The 16,678-nt window shown below is 43.4% G+C and overlaps 1 protein-coding gene across 2 annotated transcripts in view; it reads left to right on the forward strand.

The window, feature by feature from the left end:
* The window catches only part of PEBP4 (phosphatidylethanolamine binding protein 4), a 293,106-nt gene extending 287,417 nt beyond the window's left edge, over nucleotides 1-5,689 (forward strand). For both annotated transcript variants that reach the window (XM_087706131.1, XM_087706132.1), the window contains one exon: nucleotides 5,046-5,689. In XM_087706131.1, the coding sequence (XP_087562257.1) occupies nucleotides 5,046-5,137 (92 nt within the window). In that variant the 3' untranslated portion in view covers nucleotides 5,138-5,689. The remainder of the gene's footprint in view (nucleotides 1-5,045) is intronic.
* The last annotated feature ends 10,989 nt before the right edge of the window (nucleotides 5,690-16,678 follow it).

The raw sequence follows: 16,678 nt of genomic DNA on the forward strand, positions 1-16,678 counted from the left end.
CAAAAATATATATAAAAGAAAGACATAACTAATGTTTCAATGTTAATCTCTTTGTCATAATGGCAAAAGAATCTCAATGCTGATGTGATGATCAGCTCAATTCAACATTTCCTTAATCAGGCCAACAGTACGGGAATTAATCTCTCTGTGGATCCCCTTTCATAGTTTTCGTGGCTAAGGCTGTTTTCAATGTGGGCCGTCACATTTGTTTTTAACTATTCTAATTGTATTTTTCAATACTATGCTATAGACCACACAGGGTCTATTGGAGTCGACGGTCATAATAAATTGAAATAAATAAATAAAGCACACTACTAAAAGTTGGAAAACAGGGCAGATCAAGAACCCCCCTCCACGAAGAGCACAGCTTCAAGTGCAATACAGTGGCTTTTTGCGGATTCCCATGCCTCGTTCATTGTCTTGACATAACATTCCCCATCCATTAGTACAGAGATGTATCAGAACTGCTCACAACTCTGCAGGGGTGGGCTGCTATGAGTTTGCCCGGGTTCAGGAGAACCCGTAGCTAACGTTATGGCTGGTTTGGAGAACCTCCAAATCCCACTCCTGGCTGGCCCTGCCCACCCTGCCCCTCCCCTCCCAGGAGTCTCCATATGGCCCATTTTGGATGTGACGTAAGAACGGGGCCCGCACAGACGCTCAGAGAGGGAGGAAAACGGGCCTCCTGGAAGGTCTGGAAGGCCAGATACAGGCCCATTTTCCACTCTGGAGGTCCTCCGGAGCCCGGGGAAGGCGAAAATGCCCCCCCCCATGGTGCATGAGGCCAACTAGGCCACTCCCACCATGACCATCCAGCAATGGGGCAGTGAACCCATTGCTGCAATATTTGTAGCCCACCCCTGATCAGAACTGCTCATAGCTGTAGCTTCTTGGATCAAACATTGTTTTTGATCAACAAGGAATCTAATTTGCTCCACAATAGATAGAGTGCTTTCATCAGAGAAGTCCTAGAGAAGCAACCAGTAAATATCAGAATTATATTATATCCCAAGTAGAAATCACGAAACTGAAATATTGTTGGCATACTTCAAATTATGCTTCTTAAGGACACAAACATTTGCTTTTCACATTCAACTTCTCGTCATGTGACTTCTGTATGGGAAACTCGTATTGCTTTGCCATTTGCTTCAAGTAGTAAAACATTTAATGCCAGTCCTGGATTAGACAGATTAATGAAGGATAAATCTCTACATGGTCACAAGTTCTAATGGCCGCACATTATCCCCAAGTTAAGAAGCAGGGCATGCTGGAAAACAATTGCATAAAAGAGGACATTGCTTTTATCCAGAAATTATATGAAATAAAATTCCGTGTTACAGCCTTACTGGTCAAACTGCAACTTCCAGAACTCCCTAGAAGCATGAAAGGACAGCAAGTTTGACAAAACTGTGATCATAAATGTACTAAGGTGTGATCCTTCTAGCTCTGCTTACATTTTCATGGACAGCCAAAGATGCAGTATGTAGTCAGAATGAAAACATAGCCTCGGTAAACACCCCCCCCCTCCCACAAGCCTATAATATATCTATGTCTTGTTGTGAATGGTTGGAATGTCAAACTCAGAAAGTATAATTCTCTGTAGAAGTTGGAAGAGTAGCTTTTCTGCCTGTAGTATCAGACCTCGATTGGAAGGAAGATGCCACTTGTTAGTGCTTCTGTTCCACTTACTTTTGACTTAGAAACACACATGGACTCACACATATATATTCGTGCTGCCATCAAGGTATAAATTCTTTACAGCGTGTAGCAGCAAAGATTTCCTGTACGTGTTAAGAGACAATGAAACTCATTCAGTTCTTGTTTCTTAAGGCTGTAAATTCAGATTTCTTCTCCACAGGATTCAAAGTTTGTGGCAACTCTTACTTTTAAAAAAAAATTATGTTTGTCCTTTTTTTCTCATAGCCAGACAAAAAAAACCCCGGCAGTTTGAAATCTAGCAGAAAAATATTACTGTGGACACACATGGATGTGTGGGCTCAACTGAGTTTTAGAACTCTAACAAAATAGACTGTATGTAAGGATCCAGCAGTGGAATTCAGCCGGTTTGCATCTATTCAGGAGAACCGACTGTTAACTTTCTAAGCAGTTCAGAGAACCGGTTGTTGGAAGAAATCTCCTTTTGTTTTTTTCCCCCACTTTACAGGGCTAATCCTGTAAGGAAGGCAGGAAGGAAGCATTCTGGTGTTGTTTCTAGCCTAATCTTTATTGCCCTGTTTACAGAAACTGCCTCTCCGGTTAACCCTTATAACATTGTAACAGCTAAGGCGAAGTGCCAATCGACCTGAGTGAAGTTGAGTTGGCCACGCTCGTATGGTCACATGACCACCGAGCCACGCATACCCAGCTGGTCATTAGGGCAGAGAACCAGTTGGTAAATTATTTGAATCCCACCATTGGTAAGGATGTAAGTTTCGATTCCAACGTAGAGAAGAGCTATCAAAAGGAGAAGCTAGTCGTCAACTAACAGGCTTTGGAACAATAAGAAACAGTGAGCATCGAGAATTTAATCACATGAAATTGATGGTTACCAAAAGGAGAAGTCTGTTATTCTTTCCACCAACACAGTGCTACGAATCTGCAGGGGTTTCCTGAACTGCTTGAAATGGACTAGGGAAATCTACGAGAAACTTTTCTTCAGAAGTCACATTTTAAGTCATAGGGTTGAAAGTAGGATTAAAATTAAACATCTTGTAATAGTGGATGGATCCTTGGATTTTGATGGCTCTGAATTGATATTGTTTCCACTTTCATTTTCAGGGAGCTGAGAGTTCTCATTTGCCATGTTGGTATTAGCAAGCAGGCATCTCCAAGGAGTTTATTATTCTTTGTTCAAACAATGACCAGTTGAATCTGTTTTTATTCATGCTTTAAGAAAAACATTAGCAAGATAGTTTATAGATAATTACATTAGAATAACTTGTGGATGATGAAGATGATGGATGTGGGTGTGAGTGTGGCAGTGCCTGGAGACAACAGAATAGAAGAGAAAGAACTGGAGAAGATAACAAAATACAAAGACCTACAGAAATAGAATGACTATGGAAAAAGCAAGCAAGGGTAGTACCAATAGTAATAGGTTCCTTGGGTGCAATCTCAAAACAACTGGAACACCACATGAATACCATAGGCATTGACAAATTTGCTATCAGTCAATTGCAGAAGGCAGCTTTACTTGGAACAGCTTCCATCCTGTGATGATATCTGTAACAGAGGAAACAATTCGTTCGTTCACAATTCATTTCAGGAGCGTGAAGATCTGTCTGTGAATCTCAGAGACTCTGTGCCAAGTCTTTCCTTGCATAGCACTGCATTTTAAAAATATTTACATGGCAGCTTTCCAAGCTAGATAAGGTCTGTGGTCATAAATTCACCTTTGAAAGACTGTTTGCCAGGCCTTGCTGAATGTGAATGAAGGGAATTCATATTCGTTTAATAAAAGGGGTTTTGTCGGAACCAGGAATCTGCCTCATGCTTTTTGGGGAAGCCTGGGTCAGAACAGGATACATATGCAGTATACTGGTATCCTTGGAAAACAATCAGACAAGAATGCTGAGAATTCTTCTTCATATATCTCATTCATTGTTATGGGGAACATATATCTGGTCGTTTGGAGTTCAGAGCAACTTAGTGGCACATAATAATAATGTTTCATTCATAGAACCACACATCATCTCACACCCTAAAAGCAGAGTGAACGACAACTACAGTTAAAAGGCCAACATTTAAATAACCCAGTGGGAATTAGTTTGCTTTCCTCTTCCTAATTCTGTTGGGTCTGATGTAACCAAGACATAGGCCAAAATGTGAAACATTTTATAGTGTCAGACCAGAAAAACTGGCATGCACAGTCCAAGGATACATATGTTGAAACACACTACACACCTATCTAGAGTGAAAATGCAATTTATGGCCACAAATCAGCAAAGCCTTCTTGGCTGTAACAGAGAACATTCCGGAATATTTTGCCCTGCTAAGCATGTGTGATTCTTCTGGTTATCCTTGGCAGGAAAGTAAAAGTACTTTGCCATCAGAACATTTGTGTTCCTATAGTTATTATTTTTCCTCCTATGGATTCAGTATCCTCGAACATTAGAACTTGATGTTGTTGTGGCCCACTGGTGGCCAGCAGACCTGGCAGCAAAGTCAGACAGTGAGGAGGTTGGGGAGGAGCATGCGCCAGTCCTGGGGGTTGAGGAAAGCTCAAACGAGGGCTCTGCAGAGAGGGAGCTAGACAGCAGTGAGGCAGAGGAACAGCTGGAGCCTGTTCCCAGTGTGCACATGCACAGAGCTGCCAGAAGACAAGAACAACTAAGACAACAGGGTCAACTTGGGAGTAAAGCCACACCTTGGAGGAGATTGGCCCCTCCCATAGGAAACAAAAGAGGAGTGAATGGGGAGGGGGCTTTTTCAGGAAACAGTTTGTTTCTTCAGTCGTTTCAAGAGTAGAAAGTTCTGTTTGTGACTATAAAAGAATCTGTGCCAAGTGTTGCCCTGCCCTGCTAGTTATCTGGCAGCTCTCCAAGCGAGATAAGGTTCGTGCTGATAAATATTCCTCTGAAAGACTGTTTGCCAAGCCTTGCTGACTGAATGAACGGAATTCACAGTTGTGTAAATAAAAGAAGTTTTCCCGGGACCAAGACTCTGCTTCATGCTTTATAAGGAAGTCTGGGTCAGAACAGGTATCTAAGAAACACATTTGGGACAGACGCTACCTTTTTAAAAAGACTCTGTGATTTGAAAACTTCAAAATCATTCAGCACAGGAGCCCAAGCTTATGATTTTAGAGATAAAAGTTGTGGTTAGAAGATGCCAAACATCAGTTCAGTTATATCTCCATACAGTTGTTTTGCCTGCTTTCCAATGTACATTTCTTTTCAACCAAGCTCCAAACATGGAAAGAAAAATTACCAGCAAATTTTACAGCACATGGCAAAAGTTCACCTAATTTCCCATCGAGTAACTGTATCACAGCCCACATCACTTCTAAGAGCAAGCTTTTTTAAATCTTTCTCTTTCCTTTCCAGGTTCCTGGGACGTACAGAACTTTGTGGATCGGTTTCATCTTGGAGCACCTGTGGCTTCAACCCAGTTTATGACTAAGGATTACCATAACTAGCAATATTGGTAGAAGCACTAACCATATAACCACCATTGCTCTCCGTGATTTCGCTTGATTTCTTCCCTAGGGAGCAGACGAACGCTCCCAATTAGAGTGAACCTTTCTCTTTATTCAACAAGCATGGGCTGGATTTTTGCATGATCAATAGGCTTCATAGGGCTCTCTGGGATTTTATCTTAGGATTCATTATGTTTTTCAACTGGCACTAGTCCAATGACATGGTTGTCCCTAGAATTCCACCACGTATGTCACAGGAAATGCAACACATTCACTGCAGGACTTGTAGGCCTTAAAGTTAAATATGTATGGAGTCTCATATTATCTTGGAAGCAAAGTAAAAAGTCCATAGCCTACTCATAACCACCAACTACTCATATTCCAGCATTTTGTTTTAGATATTTAATTGACATCAAATTACCTTCTTATACTCTTTTATGGCACTTCTATTCATGACTTCCCTTCCCAGGCTACATACTCTTTGCAAATACACATCCTTGAATTAATATCTGCCATTTATTGCAGCATTCAATTAAAAAGAGCATTTCACCATTGCTTTCTCAAGGTTTTTTTTTATTGCACAGTTGGAAATCTCATTGAAATTGGACAAAACTTCATACCATGTTTTCCCAAAAATAAAATGAGGTCTTATTTTCTTTTGACACCCTCCCCCCCCCCCCGAAATAAGCGCTTGGCCTTATTTTCGGGGAGGTCTTATTATTTTTGAGGCACAGGAGGCAGCGAGCGTGGTCACCTCAAGGCTGCTGCTGTGTTGCAGTATTTTCGGGGAGGTCTTATTTTCAGAGAAACAGGGTGTATTTTTTTTTCCTTCGAGGAACTACTGTCCCTGTATATGATTTGACAGACTCTTCAGGATAATATGCAACACTAATGGATAAATCAACAACAGGCAACTGCACAGTTGGAAATGTGCAGATTAGAAACAATTTAAAAATAGAACAATAGGATTGTAAGGGACATTGAAGGTCTTCTAATCCAGCCCCTCCACTCAAGCAGGAGACTCTATACCAGACAAATGGCTGTCCAATCTCTCCTTAAAGACCTCCAGTGGTGGAGTACCCACAACCTCTGGAGATTAGCCTTTGCACTGATTAATTGTTCTCACTCTCAGGAAATTTCTCCTTAATTTTAGGCTGGAGATCTCTTTAACAGGGTTCCACCCATTACTTTTTGTCTTGGCTTCAGGTGCTTTAGAGCAGGGATCACCAACCTTTCGGATCTCAGGGACCACTAAATTCATAATTTTAAATCCCACGGACCACTAATATGATCTGCCTAATGACCAGCTGGGTGGGCATGGCAAGGTGGTCATGTAACTGGGTGGGCGTGGCCAACTTGATGTCACTCACATCAAGGGGTGCCTCGCCAGCCTATATTTGCCCCTCCCCTCCCAGCCACTCCTCACCTGCCTGCATGGGTTCCCTAGGGCCCCAACAGGAAGCAGTTGTTGTAGCTAAGCAGCCACCATGAGAAAGAGTTGGCAAAACAGCTCAGTTCAAATTGGATCTGACCAAGGAGGCTCAGCCGAAGCACCTCATTGAGGATTACGAGCATAGGCTTCCCAAGCAGAGAGAAGACTTGCAGGAGTACAAGGCCAAGTACCGGTGCCTGGAGGCTCAGCAGGCTGAGATGGTCAGCCAGTTCGAGGCCATGATGCAGCTATCTTGACCCATTCCAGTCCGGCTTCAGGCCTGGCTACAGCACAGAAACCGCTTTGGTCGCATTGACCGATGACCTCTGGAGAGCCAGGGACAGAGGCTTCGCCTCCATCCTGGTTCTCCTTGACCTCTCAGCGGCTTTCGATACCATCAACCATGGTATCCTTCTGCGACGACTGTGGGAGGTGGGGGTGGGAGGCACTGTTTTGCAGTGGTTCTCCTCTTACCTCTCGGACAGGTTGCAGTCGGTGTTAGTTGGAGGGCAGAGATCGACCCCTAGGCCCCTAACATATGGGGTGCCGCAGGGTTCGGTCTTGTCCCCCCTACTTTTCAACATCTACATGAAACCGCTGGGCGAGATCATTCGGCGGCACGGGATAAAATACCACCAGTATGCGGACGATACTCAGTTGTATCTGTCCGCCCCGTGCCAACTCAATGAAGCGGTGGACGTGATGAACCGGGGACTTGAAGCTGTTAGGGACTGGATGAGGGCTAACAAACTCGTGTTCAACCCAGATAAGACCGAGTGGCTGTTGTGTTTCCCTCCCACCAATCCGGCAAGTATTCCACCTCTTAGGCTGAGGGGTCAAACATTATACCCCTCAGACAGGGTCCGCAACTTGGGAGTCCTCCTGGACCCACAGCTGACTTTCGAACACCATTTGTCAGCTGTGACCAGGGGGGCATTTGCCCAGGTTCGCCTGGTGCACCAGTTGCGCCCCTACCTGAACCGGGAGGCTCTCACAACAGTCACTCGTGCCCTTGTGACCTCTAGGCTGGAGTACTGCAATGTGCTCTACATGGGGCTGCCCTTGAAGAGTATTCGGCGACTTCAGCTACTCCAGAATGCGGCCGCGCGAGCGATTGTGGGTGCACCTCGCTTCACCCACATAACACCTATCCTCCGCGAGCTGCACTGGCTACCTGTCGATCTCCGGGTACGCTTCAAGGTGCTACTTGTCACCCATAAAGCCCTACATGGTAGTGGATCTGGGTACTTGAGAGACCGCCTACTGCCAATTACCTCCACGCGACCTATTAGATCTCATCGATTAGGCCTCCTCCGAGTTCCATCTGCCGGTCAATGCCGACTGGCAACTACGCGGAGGAGAGCCTTCTCGGTGGTAGCTCCGACCCTATGGAACGATCTCCCCGTGGAGATTCGTACCCTCACCACCCTCCAGACCTTCTGCACAGCCCTCAGAATCTGGCTATCCCGTCAGGCCTGGGGCTAAGACTGTAACCCGCCCGAATGGTATGAATGTTGTGTTTTTTAATTATGTATTGTCTTATATGTTAAAAAGTTTGTCTCCCCCTCCCCCTTGGATTGTGAGCCGCCCTGAGTCCCCCCAGGGAAAAGGGCGGCATATAAATAAACTTCTATCTATCTATCTATCTATCCCACTGGAACGAGGCCCTCCGGCTCTTTGCCACCAGCAGCACTTCCCTCCAGCCTTCACCCAAAGCCATGCACCAGGAGGCTGAAGCAGACCCCAGGTCAGAATTTCTACTCCCCTCCAACCCACAATAAAGACCCTAAAGGGGGAGACTCTGCAGCAACACAAGGGTTCATTGCACATATCTGTGTATTTTGAGGACCCCTGATTTAGTGCAATATAAAAATTGCAAATAATTTTTATGCAACCACCAACATTTTCTCACGGACCACCAATGATCCACAGACCACCAGTTGGTGACATCTGCTTTAGAGAGTAGGTCAAAAAACCCCTCTTCTCTGTGATACCCTCAAGTACTGGAAGACTACTATCATACCTCCCCTAAGCCTTCTCTTCCTTAGACTAGACATACCTAGTTCTCTCAAACATTTAATCCTCTCATTTACTGTTGCAGTGCTTGGTTGAAATAAGTTATTCTACATAATTTCCAACTTGAAATAATCAAATTACTGTATTTTAATTATAGAAGCTTCCAAAATCAACTTTATTTTGCACATTGATATGCTTTCTGGTCAATGATATTGTCACAGTTTGAAGACACCCTTTGACAAAATGGTTTGTGCCTGCACTCAACACCACTAGATACTTCATCATCACTCCTGTTGGCCCACCTCCTGCCACACACATGTGGGTATTTTTTTTTTCATTCTTACTCTCCCAAACTGTTATTGGATAACGAAATTAGCACATTTGCTTTCCTTTAAGAGGAATTGTGCATCTGCAAATCAGCAGTTTCTTTTTCCAGAATATTACTAAGGGAGAAAGGAAAGCTAAATCTAATTTCTGCCTTTTTATGTAAAAAAAAATATGTAAAAAGCAGCTATAGCATTTGTGGACACACCACGTGATTTCTTTTCAAACATTTGTATTCATATTTTTTTATTTCATCAAGCATGTATTACATAACAGATATAAGTATAAACATGATTTTGAATACATGGAAGGGATATGAATAAGAAGTAACATTAGGACAAGGAGGGTATGCACGTTGGTGCGCTTATGCACGACCCTTACAGACCTCTTAGGAATGGGGTGAGGTCCACAGTAGACAGTCTAAGGTTAAAGTTTTGGGGGTTGGGGGAAGAAACCACAGACTCAGGTAGTGCATTCCAGGCGTTGACCACTCTGTAGCTGAAGTTGTATTTTCTGCAATCGAGTTTGGAGCGGTTTACCTTAAGTTTGTATCTATTGTGTGCTCATGTGTTGTTGTGGTTGAAGCTGAAGTAGTCATTGACAGCTAGGACATTGTAGCAGACAATTTTATGTACTACGCTTAGGTCAGACCAAAGACGTTGTAGTTCTAAGTTGCCTAAGCCCAAAATTTCAATGCTGGTGGCATAAGGGATTCTGTTGCAAGCAGAGGAGTAGAGGATTCTTCTCATGAAATATCTCTGGACTTGTTCGATTGTATTAATGTCTGATATGCAGTTTGCGTTCCAGACAGACGAGCTGTATTCGAGAATTGGTCTAGCAAAAGTTTTGTATGCTCTGGTTAGCAGTACAACATTACTGGAGAAGAAGCTTTGCAAGATTAGGTTAACCACTCTTAATGCCTTTTTGGCACTATTATTAATTAATGTTATTAATGTTATTTTACTAGAATGTTACTACTTGGGAGAAGTAATTTCCAGACTGAAATGATCTTGGGGTTCAGTGAATGAGAACAACTGATATCCAATCATCCTTATGTTCCAGTGAAATCTGTCTTATCGCCAAAATATTAAGGTGCCTTATGGGAAAAAGGAACCAAGATGTAAACTGGTTTCGTGTTTTCTTGACCCCTTCTATTCATAAATCACATGAGAGTCTATCATGGTTCCATTTCCAGTGTGAGGTAAGCTTCCTAAGAGCCAATTATATGCTGCTCTGTGAGGCAGAAGAAGAAGAAAAGTTTGAACTAGAGAGGAAGCTTGTGTGAGGGGTGTAACTTAACCACAAGCAAAGAGGAAGAAGGTTCAAAACGCACAACCCTACTTTAACTCTGTGAGTTAAAATTAGAAGCAAGAGGAAGTGACAATTTAGCATGTCATGGGAGTCAGCTAATGTGGGTTCTCTCCCCTTTTTTTTATATTTATCATTTGCCCAGGGTGTAATTGGTGCTTCAGATTAAGGCCAAAGAGCCAGCAGAAATGAAAGGTCACACTTTGTTGACATCCATCATCAGATTGTAGTCATCTTTTCCTCTCTTTTAATTCCTTGTGGTGAACGTGTTTACTTTCAGGAGAAAAGGAGCAGCGAGTCGGATGTTTACCTCGCCATAGTTTTCCCCTCCCCACATTTTTCCCCTTCTAATTGAAATATAAGAGGGGGAAACGGTAAGGAAACCACAGTGGTGTTTATTTTATAGCTAGGCCTGAACTATCCGTTGAGTTCAAACTGAAAGTCTAGTTGGGTGGCAGGGTTTTATGTAGAAATGCTAGAATTCTCAATTTATATCTAGAGGTTTTTTTCCAATTTTTATTTATTTTTTATTCTCTCACATACCATTTTAAGTATACATTCACATAATTGTTGTTATTCTTTACATTTGTCATTCTTATACATTTATTATTTCATTTAATAGGTTATAATATACAGTTTGCTTTAATTGCCATCCCTTCCACCTGTTGTGACACCACCTTATTTTCCCTTTTTTTTTCTCCCTTCCTCCCTTTTCTACTTTCGTTCTTCCTCCGCTCCTTCCCCTTCCTTCTTCCCTTACCTCTCCCCTACTCTTCCTCTTCCGCTTCCTACTCTCTCTCCTTCTCTTCCTCTCCTTTCCATCCTCTTCTCTTTATCTTTTTCTTCTTTCCCCCATCTTCCTCTCATTCTCTCCTCCTCTCTCTCCTTCTTTTCTATTACTGTAGGTGTCTCTTTCAGGTCTCAGTTTATGTTTCCTTGGGTTGGTATTTCCGCAAACCCAAATATAATTTGGTATCATTTCTTATTCCTTTACCTTCGCTAATCTATCCTAACTATGGAGTTTTTCCCCTCCCCTTTATATCTCGCTCTTGAAAATTATATTCAGAGCCTTGACTCACATTTTGGCATGGCCTCACCCAGAAAGGCCAGAAGCGGGGACAGGAGAGGGCAGTGTTGTGGTATATGAAGTCCACCAGAAGGAACCAAGCAATTAAAGTATTCCTTGAGAAAATGTAGAGAAGAACTAGATGTCCATGCCAAGTTCAGATTTGGCAAGTACCATTAATCTTCAAAGAACAAATCTTGGGTTTTCATCACAAGCCATGTTTGCAAAAGACACTATCAGGCTCTTTCGTTAATGTATAATTCTGTTTGTGGCTTTTTTGCAATTTTGGGGTTGCAACTTTATGGTTTCTGGCTTGGGAGAAATCTCATTTAATTCAATTAGGCTTACTCTTAGGTAAACCTCTGATGTGCGTTGTCATTGGCAAGTCTTCATTTTCTCTTTCTGAGATTTTTATCTTCATCAGTTGTGTTTGTAATCCTGTTAGCTGCCTGGAGTTGCCATTTGCACAGGGGGCTAGCATAAGAATTCCTCCAATATTATCCATAAATAAATTAGGTTTTATGCATTTATTTTATAGTTTTTGCTAGCCATCCCAAACTGCACGGATTAAGTAGTGATGTGCAGCAGAGTAAATACAAACAATCAACATGGGGTAAAAACCTAGATGAGCAGGATTGTTCTGATGGCTTTACAAAATATGAGGAGGTGCTAAGTGGGAAGGGTCTGCATATACTTCTGGAGGCAATGAACAGAAAGAGTAGGAGGTCTTATAAAAAAAAAACTGCTACCTTATCCAGTTATCCCTAACCTCATCTGAAGGATTCTTAGAAGGCATTCTCATGATGTTACTAGATAGACATATATACTTCTGCTGCCCAAATGTGGCCCACACTGCTATATTGTATAGATGTCAAGTGTGAAAGAACAGGATCGCTCCTGAAGTTCCAATTAGAGAGATTTGTTACTACCAAGGGTGGCTCAGGGGCTAAGACACTGAGCTTGTCGATCAGAAAGGTCAGCAGTTCAGCGGTTCAAATCCCTAGCGATGCATAACGGAGTGAGCTCCCGTTACTTGTCCCAGCTTCTGCCAATCTAGCAGTGTGAAAGCATGTAAAAATCCAAGTAGAAGGAACTAGCTTTGGTGGGAAGGTAACAGAGCCAAGGTGGCGCAGTGGTTAAATGCAGCACTGCAGGCTACTGCTAGATCAGCAGGTCAGCGGTTCAAATCTCACCGGCTCAGGGTTGACTCAGCCTTCCATCCTTCCGAGGTGGGTAAAATGAGGACCCAGATTGTTGGGGGCAATATGCTGACTCTCTGTAAACCGCTTAGAGAGGCCTGAAAGGCCTATGAAGCGGTATATAAGTCTACTGCTATTGCTATATTGCTATAACAGCGTTCAATGCACCTTCGCCATTTAGTCATGCCAGTCACATGACCACGGAGATGTCTTTGGACAGCACTGGCTCTTTGGCTTGGAACCAGAGTTGAGCACCGCCCCCTAGAGTCAGGAACTGCTATCACATATGTGCAAGGGGAACCTTTATCTTTACCTTTATTACTACCCATGCCTACGCACAAGAATATTCTCAACTAACAGTTCAAGTCAAAAGGCTGCCCCCTAAGTAGTAGATCTGTGATGGTGAACCTGTGACCCATGTGCCAGAAGTGGCACGCAGAGCCTTCTCTGTGGGCATGTGCGCTATCACCCCAGCTCAGCCAGCTGGTCATTGGGTTTCCGAGGTGCACATGCACGCTGGCCAGCTGGCTGTTGGATTTCTGGTGCTCTGGTGCACAAATGTGCACACAAATGCACACACCTTCCGGTTTGGACACTCTGTGCTGAAAAGGTTCACTATCATCTGTAGTAGATGTTTCAGTCATGCAGCAATGTTCCACTTGCTTATCCTTGCTATTTATATTATGCATTATTTCTTCTATTTTATTTATCCTACGAGAACTAAAATGTTCTGGATTAAAATTTAGACAATTAGCCCTTTATCTTGTAGTTTTCAAACCTGGGTGAGTTTACTAGCAAAGCTGGCATAGAAGGGAGGTTTAGTGTGGTAGCATGTCATATGAGTTACTGAGCTAAAACCAAGAGATCTGTAGTCACATCCTATGATTGATTTTGAATATATGCTATGGCATTGTAGCAAAGTGCTTTGACAATGACAGGAATGGAGAAATTGTGGTTGAAAGTAAAGCCAATCCAAGGGAAGGAGGGTTGACATTGCTTACAACTGCAACCAGCTACTTCTTCCTTTTTGTCACTCAACATTGTGTTCATCTCATTTCAGCCAATGAATAAAATATCATACGGCATCTTTAGACACACCAATTTTAATAATGGGGAAATATTATTTCCTGGAAGACAGTGCTATCTCACTGCAAGCTTTAAGAAGTACTTCTGTAATGTTGTGACGGTCATTATCTTGGAGGTTTTGTGTGAGAGATACATTTTGGAAGGTGCAAACTGCTCCCTTCGTATGACCATGCAAGCCACTTCTATGATAGCCATTGCTTCAGCCCTTGCTGTTCTAACCTAGCCTTCCCCAGCAGCACGAAGCCAAGTCCTCGTCCCAATAAATCCCTTTTATTTCATTGACCATGAATTCCTCTCCAGCAAAGTCTTTCCTCTCCCACAGTCTTTCCAGATAGTTCACAATTACCAACCTTTATCAGGCTTGGAGAATGGCCAAGCCGATATCTTTCAGATGCCACAATACCTGGCAAGAATGCAGGAATGAACTAATTGTTTCCTGCAAAAGCCCACTCCACTTTTATTTCTTCTGGGAGGGGGCATTCACCGTCCACCGGTGGCCTTACTCCCAAGTCGACCCCTGTTCCTTAGCTGTTCCCTTCATCTGGCAACTCTACGCATGCGCACACTGGGAACAGGCTCCAGTTGTTTGTCTGCCTCACTGTTGTCTGACTCTGAAGGCAGCTGATAACTGGCATACAGCTCTGGCCCCCTCTTTGCCTCTGACACAGAGCCCTCATCAGAGCCTTCCCCAGACTCCAGGACTGGCCCAGGATCCTCCCCAACCTCCTCACTGTCCGAATCTGCTGCCAGATCCACAACACTTGCTCTCTCAATTGCTACTAGATGTTTGCTGAGTCCCTTTCATACCTGATATCTCCTGCCCCTTTAACTTTGATACTTTCTAATTTGACCACTTCTATCCAGGCTTTCAACACATTAGAGGAGGACAGTGCGCTTTTGCTAAGGATGGAAAGATGCTCACACGGGGTTGAATGGAGAAACAGACAAATCAGAGAAATCCAGATAGAACCCCAAACTGAGGCTCTCTTCATTCCTGCTGGGTGGATGTTTTCTCCGTGGGGTTTTATAAGTTGAGAGGGCGTGGCAGCAAACTCAGTAAGAAAAAACAAAGCAAAACAAAGATCTTACAAGGAGCATTGCTCTCACAAGACAAGATGTCATTCGATGGTGACTCAAAACAGACACAACCAAAAGAGGATATGGTTTGGCAACTTTTTATGCCTGCCTTATTTTGTATGGATGGACATGTTAGAACAGTGATGGCTGAACCTTTTTGGTGCCAAGTGCCCAAAATGTGCACATGTGCACGCTTGCAGCCTGAAAATGCAATGCAAGCGGGGGGCTGCACATGCGCCCCCCTGCCCATGCTCCCTACCCCCTCTCGCTCATTTGTGGCTTCCAGATTGGTTCAGGAGGCCTTCCAGGCCCAAAATGAGGTGGGGGGGACACCCCCCCAAAATGCAATGCAAGCATCCCACACGCATGCACTCCACTGGAGCCGGGCTGGGGCAACAGCTGGTGTGTCTGCAGAGGGCTCTGTGTGCCACCTGTGGCATCTGTGGCATAGGTTCACCATCATGATGTTAGAAGAATCCTCTCTCTTGATCTACATATAGCAACGTGTAGAATGATCCAGTCATAATAAGAACTGACGTCTTCATCTCAACAATGGCTCAATGACTTTACAAGATAGTGGAAACTTTTAGCACCTGAAAAAGAACTGTATTGTTGTTTTTGCTAGCGACATAGAATCGAACAACTAAGCAGCCCAAGCATGTTCCTCAACAGAATAAGTGATCTTAAAAGTGCACAACAGTTTGACATTTCACATTTTCCATTCATTTTTTGCAGCAGCTCCAGGTTGGTCTAAATACCCTTCCCCCTTTTATCTATGTCCTTGAGCACTGCCTTCAAGAAAATAGTCTATGCAACCTTTGCCAGGATTTTCCAGTCCACAAATACTAGTCACAAAACATAATGACCAGCTAAGAGAGTCATGACAATAAAGTATAGGATTATATACCAACAATTATTCGTAACCCCAGATCCATGGGTTGTATTCCACTAAATGCTGTTAGCAAGGAAAGACTCTTCCACTACCGTGTTTCCACGAAAATAAGACAGGGTCTTATTTTCTTTTGACCCCCCCCAAAAAAGTAAACCCTTGGGCTTATTTTCAGGGAGGTCTTATTATTTTTGAGGTGCAGGAGGCAGTGAGCGTGGTCACCTCATGGCTGCTGCTGTGTTGCAATATTTTCAGGGAGGGCTTATTTTAGCGCATGCGCTCAAAAGTCCGATTCATCTTATTATCCGGGGAGGTCTTATTTTGGGGGAAAGTGGATAGAAGTCAAATAGAGGCGAATAAGACAATATCGAAAGAATCCCCAGCTTCTTTGACAATTAGAAAGACAAGACTGGTTGCCTGAGAAGGAAAGACAGTGTGGTGATAATAAACATCCTCTCTCCTCTTGAAGTTAAAGTGGAAGAAATCAAATGACTTGGATCTTCAGGAGTTATCTCTCCCCCCCCCTTCCTCTTTGCTCACATTGCTCAATCAGAACAGCAATAATTGCAACTTTGAGGATTATGGTAAGACCACATGTTAATGACAAAGCATAGACCAAATGAAAGTCTAACAGATTAACAGAGTTGGAAGGGACCTTGCAGGTCATCTAGTCCAACCCTCTCCCACGCAAGCAGGAGACCCTACACCATTTCTGGCAGATGGCAGTCCAATCTCTTCTTGAAAGCTTCCAGAGATGAAGCTCTCACAACTTCTGAAAGCAACTTCTGTTCCATGGGTTGATTGTTTTCACTGTCACAAAATTCCTCCTTATTTCCAGGTTGAATCTCTCCTTGTTCAGTTTCCATTCATTATTCCTTGTCTGGCCTTCGGGGGCTTTGGAAAACAGCTTGACCCCCCTCCTTTCTGTGGCAGCCCCTCAAATATTGGAAGACTGCTATCATGTCTCCCTTGGTCCTTCTCTTCACGAGCCAAGTCATAGTAGACCATTTCATTTTGAAGCATCATTGAATGTACCTTTGATCAAAACGGTTTATAAGGTCTATCTTAAGAGGAGAACTTTGGTTGAATTGTGGTTTCAAAGAATAGGGAAGATCCCCTATTTTGTGTCATCCCCCCCCCCCCC

Source organism: Thamnophis sirtalis, unplaced genomic scaffold, assembly GCF_051295495.1.
Source record: "Thamnophis sirtalis isolate CommonGarterSnake01/CBP01778 unplaced genomic scaffold, rThaSir2_p1.2 scaffold_2, whole genome shotgun sequence".
Classification (NCBI taxonomy): Eukaryota; Metazoa; Chordata; class Lepidosauria; order Squamata; family Natricidae; genus Thamnophis; species Thamnophis sirtalis.